We start from the raw sequence: 27,789 nt of genomic DNA on the forward strand, positions 1-27,789 counted from the left end.
CATTTGAGCACACAGAGGTCTCAGCCTGTTCTCCAGACATGTTCTGGGTCATGTCCTGGTCTTCAGCAGGCTTTGAGGATGTGCAGACACACAGAGGATTGTGATCAGGTGTCAGGTCACTGCAGTAATACTATCCAGGGGCAGGCTCGGTGGAAATGCCAGAGGGATCACCTCCCAGACACATCAGCTGCTGAAGGTCTGGGCATGGACCAGTGTTGGGCAGAGATGTTGGCTTTCCAGAGGGCCTGCCAACTCAGGCTGAGGCTGCAGAGAAAGGGCCACACTGTGGTAGGGTCCAAGGCACCTTCTGGTCCAAGTGTCCTGGGTGGATATGGGAAAAGCTCCTGCGAGGTGTGAGGTGTGTGCCTGTGGCTGAGCTGGGAACCAAGTGATCCTAACCCTGTCTATGAACACAGCCTCTCCGTCACTACAGACTGAAGCCCCCGGGTGCTACTGTGGTCAGAAGGGGCTTCATCTAGAGGGGTTTTCTGTTATTTGCCCTCTCCCTGCAGCTGCTCTTCACCCCTTTGTGAAACAGTTTGAAACGCTGTCCTTCCTCCTGGCTCCAGCTTGCAATGAGTTGCAAACCCCCCCAGCAGCCCACACCGAAGAGTATCCCTCTGGAGTGGAAGGAATCATTAAAATGCCTTGTTTCTCTTCAAGGCCAGTGTTTATATCGAAAGCACCTGCGTGTGGGTACTTGTGCATGTCCATATGGAGTTGTTCTCTTCCTACAGGCTCTTTTCCAAACTTGGTGATGAGTAAAAGTGAAGCGCGTGAAGAGAAGGGTGGGAATGTGGTGTCTGTAGCCCTGCAACCTGGCAGGACACACTGGTCACTCTGCTTAGTGCCATCAGCAGGAGGGGATGACCGCTCCAGCAAGCCAGCACCCCAGGACTGGCAGAGCAGTCTGCAGGTCCAGGTGAGCCTTTATGGTGTGCTCGTGCCTGTCCCAGGAGAACAGGATGGCTGGATATTTGGGCTGGTTATGTGCAAGGTCTTCAGGGCCTCTGGTGTCTCCTAGTGCTGGCAAAGCCAGCTGCCAGCTTGTGTCTCCTTGCTCATGCAGCTGGAGAGCCACGTTTCTGTAGTCTCACCAGCCCTTTCCTTTTTCTTGCAGATGGAAGAGGCTGAGAGCAGAGGGGCAGCCCACAGCACTGGTGCAGGCATACCTTTCTTGTGCCCACAGATCCAGTCCCACCCCTGGTCCTCCCCTGCCTTGTCCAGCAGACTCCCCTTCTAAGGCCAAGCTCTCCAGACACTTCTCCCTCTTCTCACCACTGTCACAGGGCTCTGAGCCCAATTCCAGCCCCCTGCCCCATGCCAGCTCCAAAAAATTCCTCAGGGGGAGCTGGAAGAAAACCCCACAACCTAAGGAGCCCACTGGCCCAAAACCAGGGGAGCCTGCATACTCACCCTTCACAGGACCCATCATTGCTCAGATAACTGACTGCACCTACCTGGGGAATCTTAACACTGCCTACAGCGGGCAGGCGCTGTGCACAAACAGCATTTACAGCATCATCGACATGAGCAGCCTGCCCAGTGACCGCAGCCTGAGTGTCATCCCCTGCATTTGCCAACAGGGAGCATTCAGGCACAGCTGGTCATGCCTCAAGGTTGACATCCAGGCTCCGCTCCATGGGGATCGTCATGAAATGGGGCAACCCCCCTTCCAGGACATCAAGTGCATCGAAGCCTCACTGGAGAAAGGGAATTGTGTCATCATCCACTGCAGGGATGGTTACTCTCTAGGTCTTACTTGCATCATTCAGTACCTGATGGGTACTGTGAGGCCACCGTACCCGCTGAACATCCAGAAGTGTTATCAGGTCCTGCTGGTGGGTTTGGAGATGTCCCTGCAGCCTGAGGGCATCAACATCACGTGCCTGAAGTACTCCCTGTCAAGGAAGATGACATGGAGCTAAATGGACAGGGTGGCTGTGTTGTTTGGCAGCGGCCCTGAAAAGGAGAAGCCAAAAGCCTTAACTCCACCTCATGGGTGCATGAGGTGACTGTAGCTGTGGGGTATGTAGGACAGCACTAGCACAAGATACAAAGGTGATGGCCTTCCTTTGTAGCAATTCTTAGAGACTGGTGTAGGCAGAAGTAGAGCATGGGGAGCTCTTTCAGAGATACACTGGAGGGAGAGGGAATGTCCTGGGCAAGATGGGAGCCACGTACTTTGCTTTGGTCTGATGTGATTTTGGGAAAGCAAAGGGCAGCCAGACATTGGTTTGCTCAGTGGTCCTGCCTGAGCTTTTACCATGAGAACAATTGCTGCTGAGCAGAAGACTTGTTTTTTTGCTAACAGTGTCATCCTTGGAAATAAGACATAGTGTCATCTGGTGTCATGTCACTCCATAGTGCCTGCCTACTTGATGCTTGTAGGATGTTGAAGAGGAGGCAAGGTGTAAGGGTGTGGGAGATGGCCATGAGGGACAGCGTACATGGATCCATCAGCCTAGTCCTTCCAACACATGGTGGTTCCCTGGATGAGTCTGGCCCAGAAGTGCCACACCTGAGTCTCTCTAAAGCATAGGGCAGAATGTCCTGCATGTGCCAGGTCTTCCCTCTGTCTGGCCTCGCAGGTTGGTGAAAGTGCTCTGGGAATGGTGGACCATACCCATGATGCATTCCTCTAGTATGAGTGGAGGGGACCGAGGGAAGAGAACAAGTTCATCTGCTCCATAGGAGAGGTACCCAAGTGTGAATGGTGCATCCATTCCTGGCCCCTGTGCAATATCCTCACTCGTGCTTCATATTCACGGAGCCGAGCACCTCTGTGAAGGGCTGCCTAGAACTTCCTTATGTCTTCCTTGAGTTTTTCTGCAATGAGCTTGTTCATTCATCACTCAAACACCTACACTACTTCCCTTGGAAACCTCTGTCTTTCTTAATGTTAACCATAGCTCCTAACTTTGGGATGGTTTTGTTTTTCTTTTCTTCCTGGTCCTTACTGTGTTTCTTCCTCCTGACATTTTAGGTCTGGGGCCTCTTTCTTTTTTCTGGGAGAGCTGCCCTACAGCTTAACCTCTGTGCAAGGTTAATTCTAGGGAAAGCCTTATGCAGATTCAGAGGCTCAACCTTCTGCTCACCCTATTACCACACCTCACCATCCACTCCTTTCATATCCTACAAACACATCTGTATCTGTTGTGAGATGGACCCAAAACAAAATTTTGCTCATGGGAGTTCTTTCTTTGAACTGCTTTATTTAACTATTTCAGGCCAACACTTCCCTATGACAAGGTGATAACCAAGACCTTGAACTCAGGGCAAATTTCTTTTGCTGTGCTGCAAGCCTGGACTCCAGGAGGTTCAGAGAGCCTTCATTTTACAGGGCTGAAGGAATCTCCTTGGGTGTGGGGAATTTTTTAATAGAGAACTCCACCAGTTTGTATCCCTCCACCAAGAGCTGAGCTGCTCTCTGGGGGACCAGTGGGCCAGCAGTGGCTGGAATGTGTGTAGCTCCGTAGGAGCTAAAGAAAATGGCTGTAGAGACTTTGGAAAGAAAAATAGTTGGTTTAACTCTAGAGTCAAACATGGCTTATGGAGTTGGCGTGGAGAGGTGAAGCGGCTAAGATGTTCCTCAATGGGGTGATTTTGGCTGTTGGCTGTTGAGGGTGGCTGCTGTCTGTCTGAAAATGTGCTTGCTTTGGTCTCTGTTTTTTCATTTTCTGAGAAACTGGTTTTAGCTGGGACAAGCAGACATTCCTCCTGCCAAACTGTCTGTTTTTTTGCTGAAGTCCAGATGGGAGATGGGTGCTGGATGCAGTGATTCCTCTACCAATGAGTCTTCCTCAGTTGCCACAGTGAGGTATGCTCCTGAGGGCTGCTGGAGCTTAACCTCCATGTTTTCTAGGTCTGCCTGGAGCTGAAGACCCCTGTCTTCATTAGAGCTTCCCATCTGGGGGACATGAATGTGCAGGAGGTGGGTGGGGAGAAGGGTTGGATCGGGCTGATCCTTGTTAAAGCTCTTCCCAAGCCCAGCTCTTTCACTAGGTGCTGACCCACAGCCATTGCATGGGAGCCCAGATGAGGGCAAAAGCAGCCAAAACCTCTGCTGAACTGCATCTTTGCTGTGTGTTTTCAGGAGTCTCACGGTGGATTTGCAAAGGGGGTAGCTCAGATCTACAGCCCAGCATACACTGATACCAAGATGTTCACTACCCAAACCATCTACCTCTTGATGTTTCAGAGGGACAAATCCTGAATGCCCACACTAGGGGTTTCTCCCTCGTCTACCTGCTATGGGGGAAAACCCTTGCAAGACACTAGCCCCGTCTCAAGGACTTGCTCTTCCTTCACCGGCATCTGCAGCATTACTTGCACGATGCTGAAGGTGGTGAAACAGGAAGCCTGCATCAGCGGATTTGCCACTATCTGTATGATGTCTGAGAGGTGCCTGGAAAATATGGTCAGGCCCGTGTCTGAATCAGCCTAAAAAACCCCAGCTGAAAGGGGAGGGAGTGTCTGGGTGGGTGGAGGAGGGTAGGAGCTGTTTGGGCTCCTGTCTCCATGGGATCCCCTAAACACACACACTACTTGTGCTGTGACCAGGGCTGGTGAATATTTCCAGCTACATTTCCACCTGCCTCTCCTTTGGAGATATAGGTCTGGGTCATCCCACGGCAGGGATTACCTTTCTTGCTGGTAGTGTGGGGCTGCTCCCCCATGCTCTGCTGCCTCTCCCCAGCCCCTGTGCTGCAATGAACCTTGGGGCTGCCTGCAGCAGCTCCACAGGTTTGTTTTTTAAAAGACACTAGCTGTGTTGAAATATTTCACATGGGCAGGAGCTGCAAATGTTTCCCATGTGGTAAGTGAGGTTAAAAGAGCGTGCTAGAGATGGGTGGCTTGCTCAGGGATTGCTCTTGCACATACTATCAATGGTAGATTGTGGGGTGCAGCCTTTTTCCCCTCTTCATTCTTGAAGGTCAGAGCTGTTCCCAAGCCATTAGAGGCTAATGGAGCCATGCCCTTGTCCATGGATAAGCCACACTGTCTCCAAAGGGAAATTTTATTAGTGGCCTTGCAGGTGGATGGCTGTGTGCAGGGAGCCCAGGCTCCCCACAACCTTGAAACCATATCTAGTGTGGCTGGTTGGTGGGAGGAGGAGGGAGAGGAAGGCTCCCTCCTCGGCACTCCCAAGGAAAAGCACCTCCCTGGCTCCTCCGGGGTTGCTCCGCTTGCCCACCCCACGGGTAGAAGGTGTCCTCCCCCTCCCCACCCCTCCATCCCCGGTGGCTGCCCTCTCCCCTGGGGCTGCCTGCCTGGCCTGCCCCAGCCAAGGGAGGTGCACAAGGGACTCTTGCACATCATTGGTCTGAGAAGGTCTCCATGCCCTTAAAGAGAAGGTGGATTTTCTGCTGAGCCACCCGAGAAGCCCTTTTATACCTCCTTATTCAGTCAGCTGTCTGCAGCTCTCCAGTCCGTCCTGTCTGGCCAGTGGGACTCTCTGATTTTCTCCTCCAGACTTGGGTGAGCCATTTTGCATGTCTCTTAATGACCCAGCTTGCTCTTACGGGGTGATGGGGGAGCAGATTCACTCACCTGAGTTTTGGGGAGATAAATACCAGGTGGGAGTGACTTGCTGGGAGAAATGGGGGATGCTATAAAACCTTCTCTACCCATTGTCTGTTGGAGAGGGTCTGTGCTTGGAAAGTCCCCCTCTGACTTTTCCAGTGACCTTCTTTCTCTTTGGTTTCATGCCTTCCCCTCCCTTAGTTGGTTCTGCTCTGCAGCTTGAGTGGCAAGGGAGCTGCAGGCTGCCTAATGCTGACCTTCCTAGGGCCATAGAACACGGGGCTCGCGGTAACTTGGCAAGGCTACCTACTTGCACCCCTTTCTCCAGCTTCCAACCCGGTCTTTGCAGTGCCTTCCTCCCCAAAAACACCCTCAGACAGGGACTGACATCCAAATTTACCATGTCCCCCCCTAGAACAGGTGATTTAAAGCCCATGTTACAGGCAGCAAGCTGCAGCCTGGTGTTGTCCCCTCACTTTCTCGGCATCGCTGTCGCCGAAGTGGGTGCGTGCACGCGCGGGGCAGGGATATAAGTAAAAATAGCTGGCATTCCTCAGCCGCCCCATCCCTCAGCTGTAGCCCAGCCACCTGCGGTGGCTTTTGCTTTGCATCGCCCCGACCTCCCTGAGTCACGGGGGCTGGCACCGGGGAAAGGCTGCTGTCCGAGAAGACAGCTGCAGCTCCTTCTGCAGCTCCCTGACCATTTTTAGAAGCACTTTTCCTCCCTCCTCCCTAAAGTAATGTGATGGGCCTGCACATTTTCCAGGATAAAGTTTCCTTGGCCCTGCAAGCTGTGCCTCCTCCCTCGGGCATAAGCCCCCATTAACACTTCACCTCCTGACAGAGCCTCCCAGGTCTGCAGATGGCTGTGATTTGGGGGCTTGCCTGCTCTGCAAAGGACTAGCTTAGTTTGGGCTCAGCTGACACTCCTGCATCCTTCTATTAGGAGATACAAGCAGGAGATATTGCTCTGCTAGAAAAGTAAAATTCTATTTACAGGGAAATAATTTACAGCAATAATTCCCTAATACTCTGCATTGTACCTGTAAAATTTCCACTTAAAGGAAATGCAAGGAATCATCTGAGGAAATTCTTTATGCCTTTACCAACTCAACGACAACTTTCAACCCCGTTCTACGTCATCTGTGCTGAGGTTGTTGCAACACACTCCGCTGCCCCATACAATGGGTGCATATACTGGCAGCATCCTCCTCTGAAGTCCTTCCTTGTCACCTGGGGTCACTGGCAACCCTCCGCAGGGTTTGGGGTATTTCTTGTTCATGAAGTGGGGCGAGACGGCATGGCAAAGTGAAGCAGTAAACTGAAAATAGCTTCTTCCTCTTCTTCGTTGCATAAAATGGTTTCCTGGGGGTCAAACAAGAGACATACCTGCAGGAATTACTGTTGCAAATTTCTCTTTTTCTGGCCCAGTGCCATTTGGTCTGGTCCAGAAGTCCCCCAGTGCTGAGGTTTGTGTGGCTGTGAGTAGGCATGTGTTTGGCTCTCATCCACAAACTGCAGCCTAGTTCCCTATGTGATGAAAATTTGGAGAAGTTGGGAAATAAGAGCAAACCTGTTCCTCTTTTTTTTTTTTTTTTTTCTAGAGGAATCTTGCTTTGTTTTTAAACCCGAGAAAGTCACCATCAGCATGAATAATTGTGAACCTTTTTTCTTGGTTTTCATTGCAGGCTCACAACCATCTAAAGCAAGATGTCTGAGTAAGTTCCCATTTTTCGGTCTCTAATATGTTGTTGGCATTTAAAAACTTTTGTTCATCCCCCAACTTTTTGCGCTTGTTAAGATTCCTCTGCTTGTTTCCAGTTCAGATGCTAACTGCCTTTTTTTCCTCTTTCCCCTTTCTCTTCCTTCCCTTCCTTGTCCATCTGCTCTTCCTGAACAGTGAAGAGGTAAGTGTGTCTTGCTGGGGTTTTTCCTATAGCGATCCTTGTGGCTTCAATCCTGACTTCACTGTTCCTCCTTAGGAAAAGCAGCTGCTGGGTGGGGAGGGTGGAAGAATGGTTCTTGGCAAGGCTTTCTTGCTGACTCCTCCTGGTAAAGATGGGAAGGAGAAGAAAAATCCCGTTTGAAGGTCTTTTCTGCCTCCTGGTTTGGAGTTAGACGGTTTTTCCCTCCTTTCCTGCTTCCCCAGCAGGCCACAAGATGGTGCTGGGAAGGCGGTGGTGCGGAGCCGCCTCTCCTCTATCCCCCCCTCCACCCAGCCCTTGGCCTAGCATCGTCTCCCTCCCCACACGTAGCCCCTCATTTTCTGCCCACCAAGCACTGCCAAATCGCTTCTCGAAGGCGATCCAGGGGAGACCTGGATCTAGGGGAGTGTGAACAGGGTGGAGGTTGCATCCTTAGCAACTTTTCCCTGGCTTCTGGCACAGCTGGAGCAGGGCTGGGCTTGCAGCTTGGGGGTAGCTGGGGAAAGGCAGGGGAAGGTGTGGGAGGGTTGTGCGTGGCTTTGTCACTCTACATCTCTTTGCAAGGTGCTCCATCCTTCATCTCTGCTTGGCATCTTCCCATATGTCCAAAAGACCACAAGCTCGAGCTTGTCCTCACTGAGAGAAAAGAGGGTTTCAGGGACACATAGAAACTCCACAGTATGGTGCTGATGTCCAACAGGTGCTTTTATTCCCCATCAAACCCAGTGCCCCTAGAAAAGGCTGGGAGGGCCCTCTTTGCTAAGGTACCAGTTTTCAGGTGGAGAATAAGCCCTGGGCTAACAGCGCTCAAGGGCTATATGCTCTGTCATGGCCTGGATTCATATAAGTAAAATCCTGCCGGTTAATGGTGCACCGCATCTCTGAGCTGGATGCCTTTTCTCTGTAGAGCCCTCCAGTCCTGTCAGGAGGGCTTTAGCACCATTTGCATAGGCAAAACCTGTCAGATTTTGTTACATTTTGCTCTGCAGATCCTTATCCACTTCCTCCTCTATGCAGCACAGACTCACACCCAAATGCTGCTTTCTACTCCCCCACCACGGCATATCAGATGTCAGGGTGCATTTCCCCTGCCCCAGACACACTCAGCCTTGCTTGGTCGTCTGGGCAAAATGCTAAGGAAACAGGTGCAATGCAGCAGCACATCAAAGTTGTGGCTTCTTTTATAAATAGGAGACCTGTTGCTGCTGTTCCAGTGCATCATGGGTACAGAAGGGCAGGCTTGGTCTTCCAGGCTCCCCATATTATTTCTCACCTGGCATCCCAGGGAAGAGGGAGCTGGCTTGTGTGTTGCAGCCACAGCCTCATGGCCCTCCACCTCTCCTGGCCAGACTAGCCTCCAGGCCTGTAGACCCTGTAGTCGTGTCTGTCCTCCAGCTGTGATGAACCCCCTTCAGTGTCACTTGCAGTGGGTCTTTTCAGCTCCAAGACATTATGCAGCCTTCATGTTTTCACCTGCCTGTCTGTCCTTCTCACCAGGTGTGCCAAGGACCACTCAGAAAGACATCCCACAGCTCCCGCGTGCCCAGGGGCATCACTGCTGTTAGCTTGAGTGCAAAGCAAAACACAGGTCTGAGTGAAGAGGAAATTAGAGAAAACACTAAAAGTCCCAAGAGGCCAAGTTTGAAGTTATATTTTATATGCTTATCTTCAAGTTTGTCACCCTCATTATCTTTTCCTGAGGCACTTTGTAGGTTTTAGCTACCTGAGGCTGGCAAAGCTGGGTTCAGCAGGGAGCCTCTTCTTTGAGTGCCACTGGTTTGGGGACCAACTGTGTGTCAAGCTGTCCGTCCCGGCTGGAGCCAGATCCCTGCCAGGGCTGCAGGTCCTCAGTGGACTGGCAGGGCTGCATGGGGGAAGGGGACAGAAAGGGGAAGGGACACTTGGTAACCTGCTTTTCTCTCATTCCTCCCACCTGCAGAAAAAAAGGAGGGCAGCCACTGCCCGTCGGCAGCACCTGAAGGTATGTGGCACTGCTGGGGCTGGGCGAGGGTGTCCCGGCCATCCCATCTCCCATCCTGGGCCAGACAGTTCTCAGCAGTCTCCCTTCTGGAAGAGACCATGATGCACAATGTTGGGGCCGCTCACCCTGCTCCTTACTGGGTCCCCCCCCAGTATCCTTTGGTTGGAGATGCTGGTATTGATGGGGAGCTCCCCAAGCTGCCTCTCCATCAGAGCTCTCCCTCCCTTCCCAACCCCCCTGCCCTCCTCCCTTGCCTCTACCCAGTGTTGACCATCCTCCTGCTGCCTTCCAGAGTGCTATGCTCCAGCTTGCTGCCACTGAAATAGAAAGAGAAGCAGCTGCTAAAGAAGTGGAAAAGCAAAACTACCTGGCAGAGCATTGCCCTCCTCTGTCACTCCCAGGATCCATGCAGGAACTTCAGGTAAAGATTTCTTTAACCCTTCACTGTGCCAGAGCAGAAAGGATTTGGCTCCATCAGTCAGCCTGGTGGATCTTGAATGGCTTTCCCATCTTGACCCCCTTCTCGCCTGTGGGTGCCCTGGAGCTGGCTGGATGTGGAACTGGCTTGAGAAGCAGCTGGAGTCTCTCTGCAAAAAGCAGGGGTCTGGCTGGCAGGAAAGCTGCGTTTCTAATGATGTGTTGAGGCAGCACTTGCATGAAGCCAGTAGCATGGAGACTAGGAGGTGGCCTGCAAGCCATTCTTTGCCATCTGGTCTTGACCCCATCTAGTCTTCTGGACTGAGGTCTTTCAGAGCCAGAGTGGTCAGGAGAGAGGAACCACATGTGTGGGTCCTAGCAGTCAACATCCCTCTCTGCTTTTCCTCCCAGGAGCTGTGCAAAAAGCTTCATGCCAAGATAGAGTCAGTGGATGAGGAGAGGTATGACACAGAAGTGAAGCTACAGAAGACTAACAAGGAGGTGAGTTTTCCCCAGAGCCATCCTTCAGGGGAGTCTCCAACCCATCCTTCCTGCCTCCCCACACCACTTGGGTCCATCTCACAAAATCCATGCCTTGCTCTCTCTCTCTGTTCTCCCTCATTTAATCCCCCTGCAGCTGGAAGACTTGAGCCAGAAGCTCTTTGACCTGCGGGGCAAGTTCAAGAGGCCGCCCCTGCGCAGGGTGCGCATGTCCGCTGATGCGATGCTGCGGGCCCTGCTGGGCTCCAAGCACAAGGTCTGCATGGACCTCCGAGCCAACCTGAAGCAAGTCAAGAAGGAGGACACCGAGAAGGTACTCCTTCCCTCTCCTCCATGCCCATGCAGGAGTTGGCCCCTGTTTTTTGGGACTCATGCGTCCCTGTGTGATAGACAGGGTTGAGCGTTAGCCTTTCTCTGTAATATTCTTCCTGCTCAATATTTTCTCCTCCGGAACCCATGATGTTGAAAAAGGAGGGTACAGCCCAAAAAGATGTACAGCGTGGGTGGGATTGGGTTCCTCTAGCTGACATGAAGTTTTCCATGGGTGGACATGGCCCTGCCTGGGTGGGTTCTCACCCCGGGGGGCACCGCTCTCACCCATGCGCCCATCCCTCCCCCAGGAGAAGGACCTCCGTGATGTTGGTGACTGGAGGAAGAACATTGAGGAGAAGTCCGGCATGGAGGGCAGGAAGAAGATGTTCGAGGCTGGCGAGTCTTAAGCACCTGCCTCTCCACACCCACCCTCCGCTCTCTCCTGTCCTCACCTTCCCCCTGGGCTCAAGGGCACTGACCGAGTGCTGTTTTTCTCTGGTTTTGCGAAGAGCTGCATCCTGGCAGCAGCAGTGTAAATAAAGCTTTGGCAGGAGAGGCGGGTGTTGCCTGCCTGGGGGGCCAGACTCCGACCCATGCCATGGTGCCAGCAGGGTCTGCCCCCGCCTTGGGGATCCTGGTGGGGACGGGAGGCTTTGGCAGGGGCTGTGCTGTGGGGATGGGGGACCTCTCTGATGTTGGTCCCCTCCAAAGCTGGCGATGCTCATTGCCCTTGTTGCGGGGAGAAAAGGCTGAGGCCGTGCCACCGTGCTCTGCTGGCATCCTCCTGCCAGGCTGTACCACCAGTTCCTGGCCATGTCCTTCACCAGTGGCGAAGAGACAAAAAGATAAGAGGCTAAGCCCCAGGAGGTGTTGCAGAACCTCCACCCATGGTGGCAACAGCAGGAAGCCGTGGGGTAGGAGCCGAGGTGGGAAGGGAGGTGAGGGGTGATGGCCGCAGGGTAGAAGCGGCCTCTTCAGCTCCAGCGGGCTTTGAGAGATGCAAAGTCGGGACAAGCTCGGCAGCCTCTGTGGCAGCATCCTGGTACTGGTGCACTGTAGCATGCTGCGGTTTAGAGATGCTGGCTGTCCCCAAAGCTGAGGGAGCAGCAGGTCACTCCTCTCCTTGCCATCGGGGGGTGTCCATGCCCCCGGCTTTCCCTTTGGGTTAGCCCAGCACTTCCTGATTTCAAGCTGCCGGCAGAGGCAAAGCATTAAAATAGTCCCAACAGTTTTAAAAAAACCAAAAAAACCCCCCAAAATTTGCCTTCCATCTGCCCCTCTCCCATCCCCCCAAACCCTCAGCCCATGAAGTTTCCGGCACAGCTCACTTCTGCTGAGCACAGGAAAAGCAAAACAGTGGCAGCACCCTCGCACCAGAGCTGTCCGCCGGGCTGCCGTGCCACCGGGGGAGAAGATGTCGGACTCGGAGGGGTGCCAGAATGGTGCGGAAGGTGTGAACCAAGTGGGAGATGAATCACCTGGGGAGAGTGAGAGGTGAGGCCTGGGGACCCGGTACCCCAACACCACAGCTGCCTTCCAGTCCCGGGAAACTGGGAGGCTAGGAAATGGGGGGGGGTGATGGTGGGAAAGGAGGATGCACAGCCAAAATGATGATGACCCATGAGGCTGAAATGGGTCAGATGCTCTGGCCGGCTTTTGACAAGCTCCACAGCTAGGGAGAGACTTAGGCTTCCTAAAGGTCTCATCTCCTTTGAACTTCAAAGCCCTTGGGAGGGGGTTGATCAAGTGGGGAACAGCAGATCCAGCAGTGGGCAAGCTCAACGAGGGGTCTGGTGACCTGGACCTGCTCCACAGCTGAAATCAGCCCCATCTTTCAGACCAGTGGGTGGGGATCAGCTGCTTGCTTTCCTTGCAGGAAATGCTGGGCACATCTGATTTCTTGCTGTCCCCTATGTCTCTAACCAAATTAACCTAGCAATGTTTCAGGCTAGTTGCTGTAAGGTGATACATCTTCCTGTGCCTCCGCTCTGCTTTGTTGCTTTATCAGCAGAGATTGTAAAGTTTGGAGTCTGTTCGCTCCAATGCAGTAAGGTTTCCATGGGGGTTAAAAGAAGACAGATCAGTAGCGGAGACCACATCTGCCTGTGATGGAGGCAGACAGAGATAAGCTCAGCTGAGGTATATCACCCAGAAGTACTCAGATTTGGACTGGATTCAGGCTGAGCATCCAGGGAGTTGGGGGGTTGCCTGATTTTTTGCCACCAGCTTCAAAGCTAACATTAGCATTTCTCCCCAAGGCTTCTGAAAGCCAGTGCAGTTAATGTTGATGGAGGAAAAACCCCCTTCAGTGACAGTGAGAGGAGAAAGGTGTGTCATCTCCTGTCACTAATGGTTGCAGTAAGTGTTTTGGCTGACACCTGACAGCAATTAGCCTTGGCTGAGGACTTGACTGGAAGCTTCAAAAGGTGCTGGGAGGCTCCATGCATGATTCTCTGCTGAAACGATGGGGAAGCCTTGGCTGCTGGGGGAGCACGGGGGTTTCTCAGCGTGATCTATGCAATTCCCAGCATAGCTCCAGCCTGGCTGTGCCTCTGCCACAGGCTCAGCTCACCTTGCAGAAGCAAGGAGCAGATGCTGGGGGCGGCCCAAGGCAATTGTGCAGCAGCAGGCGCAGGTATGCCAGCACAGCCAGGGCCAGCAGCAGAGGCTGCTGGTGGGGCAGGGTCAGCTTGTTCCCTTCTCTGTTTCCTGCTAGAGTTTCAGCTAAATAAGAGGCTGTCTGGAGGGGTCTGTTCTGTAGCACTCCAAATCTTGCAGCCTTTCGAAACATGTTTAAAAAGTGTGTATGTGAATACTGGTGGCAGGGTGGCACATCCCTTCCTCCCTAGCTGCATTTTAGAATTTTAATGAAATATGGAACTTGATGGCAAAAGTAGCGAGCAAAAATAACTTCCTTTTTGTTTTTAAAATAGGGAGAATTACTTTTCCTCTCAATTTGTGTAATAGTTTCATGTGCAACTCTAAACTTCTCCTGCTTTTACTCGCGCTATTTAAACGCTTGCTAGGCTCTGGTGATTTCCACTCCCAAAATGGAGGAAGGAAGCATTCACTTGTTGTTTGGGGCTACCTTTTCTCACCCTGTGGCTAGCTCAGCTCTCTTATCTCCTCTCCTTGAGGACAAAGCTCTTTTCAAGCTGACCTGTGTATGGATGGAGTCAGGACAGTGCTCCTAAGACAGCTTAAAGCATGCTGGAGGTGGGAGCAGTGAGTCTTGTGATGGAGCTGCCAGGAGAGTAGATCCCAACACTCCCTGGTGTAAATGCACAGTTAGGCGATATGGAGAGAAAAAAGGTGCTGGGTTTGCTTAAACAATGAATCTTATCTATTTAGCTGTGCCCAGTGTATATAGAAGAGGCGCTCATATTAGAAAATGTCCTAGGAATCCTAATTTGGACATAGCTTATTCTGTTTCCCCATACAAATGGGGATATGCTGGCAAAGTCTTGCTGACACCAGCGTAACACCACCTAAACCAAACTGGTGTTATGCTCTCTTCCATGAACTGGAATTGCTACATAGGAAACTACTGCTGTGTAAGCCTGATGTGAAAAGAAGTGAGAAGCCGTGGGTTGCTCTGGAGAGGTGGCTGCTTGGGTTGTCCTGCCCTGATGGGACACCATAATGCAGGATGAAGGAGCCAACCCTCCTGCCTTGACAGCAAGAGGTTGGGAGCCTGAGATGTGGGAGAAGCCTGCCTTGCACCAGGGCTAGATAACCTGCTATGTATTGGGTCTGTTACTCAGAGCAGTCTCCATAAAGCTCTGGAGGCATGGGGTAGCCCTTGACCTTAGCTGCTACACCCATGGCTGTGCCCATCCCTACAGCTTGGGCTGTGCTCTGCAGGATATTCTCACCTGAGTGGCAGCACAGCTCATCAGGCAGGTTTCTCTTGTCTATGGGGTCTGAGATGAGAGATTGGCTTCTCCCAAATTCCCCTGTCTTCTTCCTTCTGGGGTTTCCCACCCCATGAGCTGCAGGGAGCCCTTGGCAGCCCATGTATGGTCACTGCCTGGGAAGAGGCTCTGCTGTGCTAGCAAGCCCCAGGCTTTTCTTTGCCTTGTCTATTCCCAGCTGTCTTGAATTCTCCAGATCCTTAGAGGAGTCTCAAGGGTCCTTACTAGGATGACTGCTGTTGCTAAGTATACCCGTGGCTGGAAGGAGGTTGCCTGGGAAAACTGATATGTGGAGAGTCTTTGGACCCCTTGGTGCACCAGATTCCTTGGGGGAGGGATGGAGGGATGTCTGATCCCTGCTCAGGAGTAAGTGGTCACAGTTTGACCCAGCTGGGCTCATTAAACTGGAAAAATAGTAGGGAAATGAACAGGGGAGGGCCAGATGGATAATTTAATGAAGCTGGGCAATACTTTAGTGTTTCCAAATTGGATATAGGTGCTCTGGCAGTGGCATCAGGGATAAAGAACTGTCTCTAATTATAGGGAGGTATCAGGTGCCTTCACTGCCCCTTTCTCCTTGGGTTTAAAAAAAAAAAAAAAAGCCTGACTTGCCTTGCCTTGCCTCAGCTTATTTTGCAATGTAAAGCTATGGGTTTGGAGGTGTGTGTGTGTTAAAATAGGGGATCGCCCAGCAGCCTTTATTTGAATTTAACTTTTTTTAAACCGCAGAAGACTGGAGGGCTGGCTGTTTTAAAACTCTTGGGGTGAAGTCTGGCTCTGAAGCTTGGGGGAATCCCTTGCTCCTGGACTTTGGAGAGACCTGGCTGTGGGGAAGGGTGGGCTGGCTGTCCCAGGAAGCATCCTGGGGGCTGGTAGGAGGAGGTTTTGCCAGACCAGCATTGCTGGGGTAGGGGGTGGTGCTGGGGCTCCTGCTCCTCTGGAGAAAGGGGGGCAGAGGCACAGCCCAGCCTGTACCCCATGGTACCCAACCCCTCTGGCTGTGGGGGCCCAGGCATCCTCTGGCTGCACCCAATGAAGGGGTGAGCTCTGCTTGGCCTGATTTGTCAGACAGCACCAATAAATCTGCAGCAATGAGGAAAGCGGAGATGTCCAGGCAGAGTTTTGGGGCATGGCAGGGTTTTACCACTTCCATGGAGCAGCCAGGCATCCCCCAAGGTGGAAACGTCCCCAATGAAGAGCTGCTGTCAGGGGATACGATGGCACTTTGGGATGGGGGGTGGGGTCCTCACCTTGGGACAGCTCAGGGTCTGTTTGCAGCTGTGCTGCCCACATGGGCTAAGCTGCGTAGGCTTTCCCAGGTTTGTTGCAGCTGAAACAGGAGGACTTCTGCTCCATGGCCACAGCTGAGTTCAGCCTAGAGATGTGTGGAGGGCTGGTTTGGGAAGGTGGGAGGAAAGAGGGATTTTCTTCTACCCCCCTAGTCTGGGCATCCTCCCCAGACACATGGTTTTTTTTATGGTGTGCTGCTTCAGAGGGCTTCAGGCCTTTCCCAGAATCTGAAAGCCCTTTTCCTAGCAGTAACTGGAGGGATAGAAGGTATCATGGCTGGCTCCGCAGCAGCGACGTGGTTAACCTTGGCATGCCCTGGGGATCCTGGGCCCCTCTGCTCTGACCCCACTGACCCCGCTAACCCGGCCCTGGCCGATGCTCTGCCTGCATCCCCTCTTCACATCCATCACCCCCGTGACCCACGTGCCTGGCTTTGGGGTCTGTGCGGCGGCTGGGCGGGCTCCTTGCTGCCTTGGTGCTCTCCCCAGAGCTGGGCTTGCTCCCAGCTAGGCACTCATCCAGCCTGGCTGCTGCCTCCGTTGGGACACTGACTTGCCTCCGGGCAGACCGCCTGGCCAGGAAGTGCTCCGAGGCCTTCTTGGTGCCATGTTTTCATTAGGAGCAGCTTTTTCTTTGAGGGGGCGAGAGTCCTGGCTTGAAGAAAGTTGTTGCCCAGGTTCCAGGGGGATTGGCGGCTGCCAGGCTCTTGGGACTCTAATCTGGCTCCGACTGACAGTGCCAACCTGCTGTGATCTTCAGGGGCTCAGAGAAAATGCCATGAGGATTTGCTGCTCTCACTTCATCCTCCATGTGTAGCCCTCCCAGTACAGTCCGGCTATGCGAACCTGCCTGGGAATGACAGTGCCTGCTCGCCCAGCGCAGGCGAGGAAGGGCTCTGCTCTGCCCAAGGCAACACCCAGCTTGCACAGCAGCTCTGACCTTCCATATCTGCAGTTCCTGTTCCCTTAATATGAGTCCAACAAGCTCCTCATCAGGCTGAGTCTTTGGGCTCACTGAGGAGGTGCTTTGGCATCCTTTGAAGCCGAATGCATGGGAAATTGGCTCTCATGGGGTGGTCCTGTTCTCCTCAAGCCCTTCACAAGGAGAAACCTTGAGGTTTTACATTAATGAAAGGAAGACACAGGAGTGTACTTGTGTGATAGGGACTCAGGGGTGTCTACCCACGTTGTGTTCTGGATCATGGTCATCTGGTGTATGGGTCAAAAATCTGTCCTAGGAGCTGCTGTGCATGCTGGGAAGGCAGCTGTCCTGCATGGCATGACTGCAGTGTGATCGGTACTAGAGCAGAACCTACAGTGCCCAACCAAGGTCAGGGTGTCACCATGGTGGTTGTTCTGTGGCTATCCCAGTGGCCTACTGCCTCAGGGCAAAGAGGACAGGTTATGTCTACTGCAAGGCCAGACTGCTGAGGTTGAGATGTTTAGGAAGGGGAAGAGATGCCCTAACTGTAGGGCTTGCCCACTGTGGGCTGGGTACCCAGAAGAAGTGGTTTCTTATTGGACCCATGTGACATCTGTCAGGCCTTGGCAGGTGTCTTAGATAACCCAAGACATCCTCAGTGGCACTTGACACCTATGTTTAGGCACCTGAATTGCTCCCTGATTTCCCAATGTCACCTAGGAAGCACAGGCTACTGCTGAGGTTTGAGCTGAGCTCTCCCAAGGCTTGGCCAGATATCTTGCAGTCCTCAGGCTTTCCGGGTGCTCCACAGAGGCTCAGTCATGAATGGGTTAACCAGCCCCGCTTGGAGCCTGTGTGTGTTTTCCTTGCCAGTGTATCCGTCCTAACACACACCAGATGTGTGAGGCAGCCGCTGGAGTGTCTTAATCCCAGGTTTCGGCACTCAGAGTTGTCTTTCTCACGGGCAGGTCTGCAGCGGCTTTCTGGGGGCTCCACCGCTGCTCGTGCAATGCCTGAGCAGGGAGGCTGGCAGCCCCCATCCTCTGCAGGAGAATTTGCAGCAAGGCAGGATGAAATAGCTTCTGTTAATTGCTGCTTTAAACAAGTCACTCCTGGGATGGGCTGCTGGGGCTGGCAAGCAGAGCTGATGCCAAGAGCTCCATCTTGAGCCATATGGGGTGAGTGTTAAACCCAGGAACTACTTGGGTTCACCCTGTCTCAGAGGAGCAGTGGTGGTTCATACCAGCCGGGTGTGTCTGATAACTGTCCAGGGAATACATGGGTAAAGAGGAAAATACAGAAGCAAACCCAGGCGGATTTATTAATGAATGGAAAGGCAGTCAGTGGGCTTCTATTATTAGCTTGACTGATGACTTGCACCCAGTGGTTTAAAAACTTGGAGCCACCTGGGAGCAATGGATCTGAGATGTGCAAGACTCGGTTTATTTGGAGCTCAGTTTATTTGGATTTCTCTTGTTATTGCACAGGCATGTAGGCCCAAATGCTTTTGCTAGTGTACATCAGCACCATCCCACTGTCTGCCATAAAGCTGTGCCACTTTGCATCAGTTGGAGGTCTTTGGTTCTTTCGCCTACATGCTCATTTTGAAAATAGATCCTTTGCTAGGGATTAATTCTGCATTACTGAGAAGGCTCTCTCCCAGCTCTAGGTATCTGTTGCTTGCTGCAGCTAAATAGACAGTATGTGCAATGCCTTTTATCAAGCCCTTGCCAGACAGTTTGGAAAATATGATCTCTTGTTCTGTGCTCGTACATGCATGTGCTTTTCTGCTGCAAAAGCAGTTTTCTTCCAGTGAAAGCTTGCTCTGGAGCCATTAGCATTGACAAACTCTGAACTATTGACAGACCCCAAACAATCATGACTGCCAGCTGCTTGGGAGGGGCAAAGTTCTCCCCCAGTAAAATTGTTGGCAATAATTATTTCCTCTTAAAATAAGTGCCTCCTTGCAGTTGTGTCTTAGCTTCACGTAACAAGAGCTGACAGCAGTGTGTCTGAGCTGTCTTGAAGGACAGACGAATGTGATATACAGGCTGTGCACCCCTGCTCCGGTGGGGCTTCTCCTTCCTTCGGGTGGCATTTGTCTCTTCTGCTACTTCTCTACTCCAGTTGCCATCTTCCTGCATACAGCCTTGTGCAGAAAGGCTCATCTTATCTTTTCGTTGGGCCTCACTTCAGAGCATTAATGACTATCCTCTGCCTTGATGGAGGCACGTGTTGGTCTTCAAGCTTTTTGGATACATGATGGTACTTTTGCCTGCCCTTTCATGACAGCTCCCATCTTTTGCCCAGCTCGGTAAGGGAGGCATGGGTGGATACTGGCAAGCTGAGACTACATGCCTTTCCCCAGGACAAGGTGCAGCTTGAAGTGAGGGTATGGCTTGGAAGCAGGAACTGTCAGGTGATGCTTGGGGGTTCCTTCTTATCCATTAGTCTACCCTGACCCCAGCTGGAGTAACCAGCCCAGCAGTGTGAGGCAGGGATTAATGGTTGCTAAAACTGCTTGTGTTGCACAATCGGTGCTACATCAGAGCCTCGAGCCAGCTGCAGATGAGCTAATAAGTTTATATCGGGCAGAAGCTGTATTTCACTTCTTGAAAGCTGTGCTGTGCTGGTCAGCTGAGCAGGATGGCTTGGGCACAGGGCTGTACTCCTGCAGTGGTACTATCCTACAAGCCTAGCAACAAAATGTGTTGCTTGGCTTTGGGTGATGCTTGAACACATCAGACAGGTGCCACTTGGTGAAAGAAGGTGGTGCCTCTATTACAGGTTGCGCCCCTCTTACACTAAACATAGGAGATGTCTGAAGGCATCTTCAGCTGTGCAGTGTCCATCTAATCCATGTAGCCAAAGCAAAGACCACTCCATCTATTTTAAATGGACATCCAAAGTTCAAATTCATTCAGCGGCTTTCCAAACTTTGGTGAGCAGATTAGAGACAAGGCAATGTGATGCTGTAAGAAGGCCTTTTTTAGACATTTCCTACAGTGTCTGCTGGTGGGGGGGACAACCTCTTGGCAGTAGTTGCCTATGGCTTATTCATCCCGGCTGGAGTCCTTTGTCCTGCTTCTTGGCCCTGCGGTGCTGAGGCATCCCAAAAAGGTGGAGCTGGTCTCCTCCGGGCCAATAGTTCTCCTCTTGTCCTGTAATGACCCTCCTGCGTGGGCTGGGAGTGTCTTATCTGCAGCCATTGTTTTGTCTTCCTGTCTCTTTCCCAATGGCTTTGTTGATTTAACCTAATATATAGATATGGTACACGCTGCCGTAACCATGCTGGCTCGATGTGCTGGACCAGCTGCGCTCCTCCAGGGCTTGGCTGAGTCAGTTGGCCTTGGCCCTGGTCTGTAAAACCTGGATGGTAGCTCACTGCAGTGGTTATCTCTCCCTGTTTGCACAGCACCTAGCGCATCAGAGGCTCTGATCTCTTTTAACCACACTGGGCTGCCTGGTTAATGCTTATACCATCTCTCTTTGCTTCCCTCCTCCCCCCTTTTTAAATCCAGCTTTCAGATGTTCCTTTTAGCTCCTTCTCCCTTGGTCCCCTCATCCTTTGTCCCTATTTGTATCACCCCTGGAGCAAAACCATCTTCTCTTACAGGGCTTGTAAGCTTGTGTCTTCCCCTCTCACTGGCAGATGAAGCAAACTCTTGGGATTTTAGGTTTATGGATGTACCCATGAAATGCCCCACAGGGAGAGTGACTCCTCCATTCTCTGCGAGGGTGAGGTAGAGGAAGAGGGATGTTCCTTCTAGACCCGGCTTCCTCTCCCTCTCATTTCTGCCTCTTTGGGTGTCATAGGAAAAAAGTCATTATTGATCCCAAGCCAAGTATTCAGACTTAGTATGACACGTTGTTTGTTGACTCTTTGGACCCAGCCCACAATTATACATGTTCTTCATGGTGCTCCTCTGAACGTGTGGGCCAGGCAAAAGCTCTGAGCCAAGACAGCTCCCGCCTACGGCACCCCCTCCCTGAACACCCATGGGGTCACGCGTTCGCTTGAGAATGTCCCCTCCTGACTCATGGCCAGGGCAGAGGAAGGCTTGCTGGGGAGCATCATTGGGACTGGACTCCTTCCCCTGCACCCTGAGCTTATTGCACAGATGAGATGCCCTGCCCTCCTGACAGCACACTTTTGGAGTTTGTAACGAGCTGTTCTGGTGTGAAGGAGACAACGTGCTGCTTTTGGCTGCTAGACACCCTGTTTCCTTGGGATTATCTCTGGCTGCCTGTTTTGGCCTCTGTATTTGGCTGCCCAAAAGTGAGTGCTGGCAGAGCACGCTGGACTGAGCTAACTGGGAATTAGGGCTGAAGGTGAGATGAGCAAACCCTATCCATCAGGCTAATGTGTAAACCACACCATCCACACAGCTGACGTACCAACTGGTGTGCCCCTTTCACTGAGCTGGGGCTCCCAGGGGGCTAGGCAAGTGCTGATGTCTGCCAGGCTAGCTTCAAAGTGGGGGTTGCATGTGCATGGTGAAGAGAGGTTGGGGAGGTGTCGGGATAGGGAGAGAGGTTTGGGATGGCAGAGGGAAGGATGCACCGCTTAAAAGGCAAAACAAGAGAGACCTCATCTACTCCATCGTCCTGGGGGGCTGCTGGTGGAAGTGCAGGGTCTCTGGCTGAGACAGGGCTGCTTAGTTCTTGCTGAAGAGGTGAGGCTGTTTCTGTGAGAACATCTTCTCTGGGTGGGATCCCACCACTGACACGCAAGCATGGACCTCTGGAAACCATGCTGGCAGCTGATGGTGCCTGTAAAGGAGTGGCCCTCAAAGCAACTGTACATTGGGGCTTATGCTGACAGTGCTCTGCATCCCAGCAATATCAGAGAAAATTGGGCTGCATTTCTTTGCTAGCAGGACAAGAGTCTTTTTCTTTTTATTTCTTTTTTTTCCTAGACCATGTGTTAGCCTCCAACTGATTTTGCAACTAGTCCTACATAGCAGAGTGATTGTGTAATTAACAGGAACTGGTGCGGCCCTATCTCTCTGGGACTCCCGCCCTCCTTCCCGCAGCGATGGAGACAGACTGGCTCCCTCCCGGCGTCTCACCTTCTCTGCTTCCCCTGCTGCTGGGAAGAGCTCTGGGAAGCTCTCTGGTGCCCTGCAGCATGTTTCTGGGTGCTCCAGGCATCCCTGCTCCTGTAGCGGGGTATGGTTTCGCTGCAGAGATTTATGGTGGTTCTCCTAGCTTAAACTGTGCCAAAACGTAACAGATGAATTAATTCTTTGTTTTTTTTCCCGTGTCTGCTGTACTCCTACCCGCTTCCTGGTGGGACCAGGAGGTTTGTTTCTGTGAAAGGATACGAGCAGCTGTGGGACTGATGTGACCTTACTGTTCTTGGATACATGGTGTGACTCAGACTGATGCACCTGGGCTTGGCAGCAAGCGAGGGAAAAGAGGGGACAGAAGGAGCCTCTGTTCTGCAGGGTGATGATGTGGGATTTCTCCTGCACCGCTCTTTCTCTGTGGTCCCTTAGGCCCAGCCTTTGTGCTTTTGAACAGTGGGTTTAAATGCTCCCTGCCCCACGGATACAGGGGATAGTGACTCTGTCCATGCGTCAGTGCGCAGTTGCCTCCCTTCTTGCAAGCTCTGAGTTTAGAAAGAGGGTCCTGCTCTGCTCTTCTCTCCCTGTGGTCCTGCAGGACCCTGCTGATGCTGGAGGAAGGATGAGTTTTCTTGCCATATCTGATGTCTTTCTCAAAGATGAAAGCCAGGGAGAAGGGCAGGAAACCTTCCCCAGAGGTCGAGTAGCACAGCCACCTTGTGAAGGCAGGAGGATTTTCCAGGCGGAGTTCGGTACCACGAATTTCTCTCCCCAAGAGCAATGCAGAGCTCAGCCTGCTGCCTGTTGCAATGTAGGGACCCCTTTTCTCACTGCTTCACTTCTGGTGTTTCCAAATGATCTTAGCACCTTAGACCAGTAAGAGCTAATGTCATGACCTCTCTCTGGTCCTGGATTTCATCATCCAAGTGTGGTTTTTGTCAGCCCTGTTCATTGAAGGCCCCCATCTTTGAGAGGCAGTCAGTCCTGGGCTTGGGGTGGAAGTCTGCCAAGTGCTTGCAAGATGAGGAGCTCACGCTGGCATCCTCCAGGAGACAAACCTGGGTGTGGAGGCAAGGCTCTCTTGCTGGGAGAATCAACAGCTTTCGCCTCTACCCATTTACACGGAGGATTTCGCCTCTGGTAAGAAGTGGCGTGCCATTGCCTCTTCCCTTCCCCGCACCCAGCAAGCTCCTGCCTTCTCCTGGTGACAGCAGCTGCATTCCTCCTCACCCCTCCTCAGCTCCCTGCAAATTGCCTGGCATCTCTGCCTGAAACAAGAGTGCTGCTGTGATTTCATCCAGCCCCCAGTTGTTGCTGGCCCATGGCTGCTAGCTACGTCTCTGTCTGCCAGGGATCCTCCGTCTTGCACCCTTGGCTGGATCAGACCATAGGAGTCACTGGCAGGTTTGGGCCGATTCTCTCCAAAAAGAAAACCCTGTAGGTGCATACTTCATTTCAACTCTGTGGGCAATTGCGGTGAAGTCAATAGGAGTGTTCACATGCTTAAACCTAATTACTCCTGTAAGCACTTGCAGGGCTGGGACAGGCTCTCTTCAGCAACAGAGAACTTTTGTGGTGGATCTCTTGCATCTTCTCACCCAATTTAGAAAGAAAAAAATGCAGTGTGACAGCATCTGAGCGGCCCACAGAGTGAAGCCAGCAGCAATGTCGGTGCTTAGTGGTTTTTGTTGTTCCTGATCACTTAGGGGCTGCTTAGTAAATACCTGCAGAAAAAAATAAACTGTTTTGAAATGAAGAGACAGTGGGAAGGAGAGCAAGCACTTCCTTCTGATCTGGCTTTAATACACTTCCTTTTTATTGAGATTTCTGGGTGTATTTCGTGGATAACTTCCCCATTTCAGCTTACCAGGTGGCAAGAAACCCTTCTGCAGAAGTGATTGAAAGGAAATGTGTAAATGAGATGAGAGGGACTGAAAGCAGAAGGAAGGTGAGGGTCTGAGCAGGGTGGTGTCACCATAACTGCTCCCATCTTGGAGACGGCCAGAGAAAAATTCTCACTTACCACAGGGGAACACAGGCAGGCCATGCCGTGAGCACCATGACGTGCAAGTATAACGTGGGGTGGAACTTGCTAGGTGCAAGTCCAGGCACCTGTTGGTTTGGCATAGCAGAAAATCTTCCCACCCCCACCCCCAAAAAGCACATGTGGACCAGGAGATGAAGGTTAGGGGAAAAAAGGCTGTTGTTTTCCAGGACTGCTCCCATGATGAGGTAGCATGAAGAGCAATCCTCTGAATGCACGGCAGATGGGCATTTTGTTTTAGCAGGTGGCAATGTTGTTAGTCCTTCATCAACCACTCATGCCCTTTAATCTCCTGAAATATCAGCGTTTCATGGAGGCAAGCCGCATTTTTTTTTGCTCTTGCCCATTTTGGTGGCTGGGGAAACTGAGGCACGGGAGAGCTGGTCAATTGAGCAGGTGAGGGGGAGGTTTGAGAGCAGAAGCAGGGTGCGTGCTGCTTGCCTGCCAGTAGCTTCCCCCAAAATCCAGCCGCTATGTCCGTCCCAGGAGAACATTTTTCTCCGGTGCAGCGCTTCCCAGCACAAAGCCCCTCTCGCATTAATCTGGGTCTTGGTTTGCCTCCGGGCGTTCGGGGACCGTTTGGAGGTGAGTCCTTCGTGGAAGACTTCTGCTGTGAACGGACCAGGAGTGATTTACAGCCCACCGAGCGCAAGTTGCTAACCTGGATTTCTGCTCCCAAGTTGCTTTGTGTAATCGGGAAAGCAGCGGTAAAGGTGGAGGGGAAAAAAAAAGGGGGGGATTGAAGAAGGGAAGGAGGAGGGGGCTGGAGAAGATGAAGGAGGGAGAGAAGCGAGTTAAAGCAGAGGAGGGCGAGGGAGAAGCCCCCCTCGGTGGGGAGCGCCGGGCTTTGTGCTGCGGGACCCGCCGCCGGCTGCGCGCCGGGAGCTTCTCCCGTGACACCTCCACGAGGCGGAGGGGGAGGAGGAGGAGGAGGAGGTAGAGGTGGAGGAGGCAAGCCGGGGGTGTGGAGCCGGGAAGGGGGGCTAGCAGAAACAAAAGGAAACCAGCTGCAGAACTTCCTGAAGGCGGAGAAGGGGGGGACGCGGGAGCGGGCGGACGGGCGGGCACTGCCTGCGGTGCCGGGGAAGGGGGCGGCGGGCGGGACCCTGCCCGCGACTCAGCCGCGGCCACCATGACCAGCGCGATCCTGAGGAGGAATTCCAGTAAGCAGGGCCTGCAGAACCTCATCAGGTGAGAGCCCACCTGCCCGCGGGGGAACCCGGCTCTCCGGCTGGCTGCTGCCTGCGGGTGGGGGGTACCGGGGTGGGAGGGGGGGAAGAAAGGGAACGAATTCCGGATCGACCATCTTCCCGTCCCTTTAAACCAGCCGAATTTCTTCCTCGAGCCCGGGTCTCCGGCAGACGCGATGCGTTGGAAGGAAGGAAAATAGATACCCCCGCTCCTTCCCCAAAGCGATATGAGAAAAGCAGATTTGAACTTACTGATGGCTTTTCCAGGAGCACACAACTGAAATAACTGAGCACAACTGTACTGTGACACTCACCTGAGCCGGCTAATTTCCCCCCTCCCTCTCTGTGCAAGGGATGTCTCAGTGTGTGTCTTTTTGTATCCCCTGAGCGCTGAAGGCTTCTGCCTAGAAAAAGGATTTTTTTTTTCTCGTAGGAAATGTACGTTGTGCATGCTGTGATGTGCATTTTCAATTCAGAGATCTAGAAAGGGCCAGATCCTCCCAGGACTGCAAGCTGACATTGCTCTTTTGATTTAATTAATCGCCATAGTGCTTTGAACCTTTCTCTGGGAATATAATTGCCAGGGCAGGGAGGTGGATGGTTCAGTTAGGTTTATTCCCTTTTGTCAGCCGGGGCTGAGCCGGGGAGGACGGTTACATTGTCTGCTGGTGCTGGGATTCCCTTCCATGCGGTCACTCTGCTCTTCCCTGGGGGCTGGAAAAGCTGCTTTCCTCTGTGGGTCTCTGGGATCCTCCTCTGGCTGATGGTGTTGTGCCACGCTGACGGCTCTGGGCAGAAGAGAGGCACTCCTTGCCTCTTTATATTTGATTGAGCAGCTGGAGGGGTGAGAGGTGGAATTAGGCGGTGCTGGACTCACATCCTGCATCTCAGGCACCTCTTGGCTCCCTTGTGCTCGCCGGTGCCTGCTGGTCTCCAGCTGGGAGGTGGAAGATGTCAAGGTGGGGGTTATTTGGACAGGCGTTTTCAATTCAATCTGGGATTTCCCTGGCTGGTAATGCAGCCTCTAATCCTCACCTCTCAAGTAAGTTTCTGGCCTTGGAAGGGAAACTAGCTCCTACAGCCATCCAGTCCCTCCCGCCTTTTCCTGGGGCCCGTTCTGGACCCAGGGGAGTCGGCAGAAAAGCTCCCACTGGTTGCACAGGCCCCTGGGGTAGAAAGCGGGCAGGAGGAGCTCTCTCTCTTCATCTCCTGTTTGGCCCATTGCGCTCTTTCTCTGGTCTCAGCCTAGAACGACTGGGATCTCGGTTACACATCCCTGTTTCAGAACAGGGCTTGGTCAGGGGCTTTGCGAGGGCTATGGAAACTTCTGCGTGGGTGGGCAGCAGGCAGGGATGGGTTCAGATTTGGAGCCAGCTGGTACTGAGGAGGGCCAGGCAAATGAACTGGGGTGGGAATCACCTGCTCACAGCTGGGCAGCAACTTATTTTGCAGGGTGGCACATGGAGGGGGGGGGAAGCACATGTGCCTCATACACAGAAAAGGGGTGTCTGAAGAGCTGTGCTTGGCGCAGCCCAAGCCAGGGGTGTTTTCCTGTCCTTAATGGTGTCTCCAAGTTCCTCCTGCTGTGGATAAGGGACTTTTGGTGCTCCAGAGACTCATAGGGGCTTTTACCAGAGGAACTCTGGGATGACATTTGTTCTGAGTGGGGTTATTACGTTTAATCTGGCCGAGGTTTGGCTTTGTGGCTGTGTTTTCCGGTCCTGCTTACAGATGAGGAGGGAGGTGGGGTGTGAAGATGTGTGAGGGATTTCATCTATGGTTTACACCCAAATAACCCCACTAATGCTCACAGGAGTCGACAGGAGAATAGGCAGGATCTGCTCCATGCACAGCCCAGCCTTTTTTGTAGTTGTATTTTCTCCCAGAGCCGTTTCCCTCCTAAGCCCAGCCATAGGGCTGGCTCTGCAAGCCCTGCTACCTCAGGTGCAGGCACAAGCTCCTTCAGTCAGTGAATGGCTTGAGGCTCCTGGCTTGAAGATATATTGCTGTCGAGATTGCTGTGCTCTGCTTTTATCTGTCCCAAGGTGACTGCAGGCAGAGCAGTTACACTGCATAGGTCCTAGGCTTTTCCAATGTGCCCGAGTGCATCAGTGACCTGGAGCACAAGAGTGAAAAGGGCTGCTCAGAGCCATATTCACGAGCACCAGGGATTTTGGTGTGATGCCAGGGTTTACCTGGCCGCTCCTGCTGCAGAGCATCAGCAGGGATAACCAGAGAATTACCTTCTCTGAGCATTGCTCGGCCAAAGGAGCTGCTTGCCAGGCTGTCCTACAGCTGGGTTAAGGGATCCTGAGCTGAAACCAGTGTAAAAGTCTTGTGGATTTTGGGTTGAAGAGCTGAGTCCCAATGCTTAAGCATCCAGCCTTGTGCTCGAGACAAAACCCCAGTATTTCAAAGTGGCCTATGCCTACGTGCAGAGCAGGAGCGCCTGGCTCTGATCACCCAAACATCAGTCCCAGGAGCCAAATTTGCAAGAAATGGCTTTTCCACCGACCGTGCTGACAGGCTTAGCGCACGCTGTGCTTCAGGGTGGGTTGCTGTGCTGGAGAGCAGTAGGCCATGTTGGAGGCACAGCAGGCTGAAGCGCCGAGTCAGCACTCTGGGAAACATCCTTCACCTCTTCCCAGCCTGGAGGTGGGTTGGAAAAATTGCCGCTCCTTGTTCCTCACTGGCTTTGC

At 52.6% G+C, this 27,789-nt stretch overlaps 2 protein-coding genes across 2 annotated transcripts in view; both read left to right on the forward strand.

The window, feature by feature from the left end:
* Nucleotides 1-5,444: 5,444 nt before the first annotated feature.
* On the forward strand, nt 5,445-11,243 carry TNNI2 (troponin I type 2 (skeletal, fast)). The gene is made up of 8 exons (XM_010566004.1): nt 5,445-5,481; nt 7,215-7,244; nt 7,427-7,433; nt 9,391-9,432; nt 9,725-9,853; nt 10,261-10,350; nt 10,487-10,663; nt 10,971-11,243. The coding sequence occupies exons 2-8, from the start codon at nt 7,237-7,239 to the stop codon at nt 11,067-11,069; spliced, it is 552 nt and encodes a 183-aa protein (XP_010564306.1). The 5' UTR covers nt 5,445-5,481; nt 7,215-7,236; the 3' UTR covers nt 11,070-11,243.
* Nucleotides 11,244-12,017: 774 nt separating this feature from the next.
* The window catches only part of LSP1 (lymphocyte-specific protein 1), a 50,485-nt gene continuing 34,713 nt past the window's right edge, over nt 12,018-27,789 (forward strand). The window contains exon 1 of the mRNA XM_010566005.1: nt 12,018-12,156. Within this exon, the coding sequence (XP_010564307.1) occupies nt 12,077-12,156 (80 nt within the window). The 5' untranslated portion in view covers nt 12,018-12,076. The remainder of the gene's footprint in view (nt 12,157-27,789) is intronic.

Source organism: Haliaeetus leucocephalus, unplaced genomic scaffold (genome assembly GCF_000737465.1).
Source record: "Haliaeetus leucocephalus isolate CR32 unplaced genomic scaffold, Haliaeetus_leucocephalus-4.0 Scaffold200, whole genome shotgun sequence".
Classification (NCBI taxonomy): Eukaryota; Metazoa; Chordata; class Aves; order Accipitriformes; family Accipitridae; genus Haliaeetus; species Haliaeetus leucocephalus.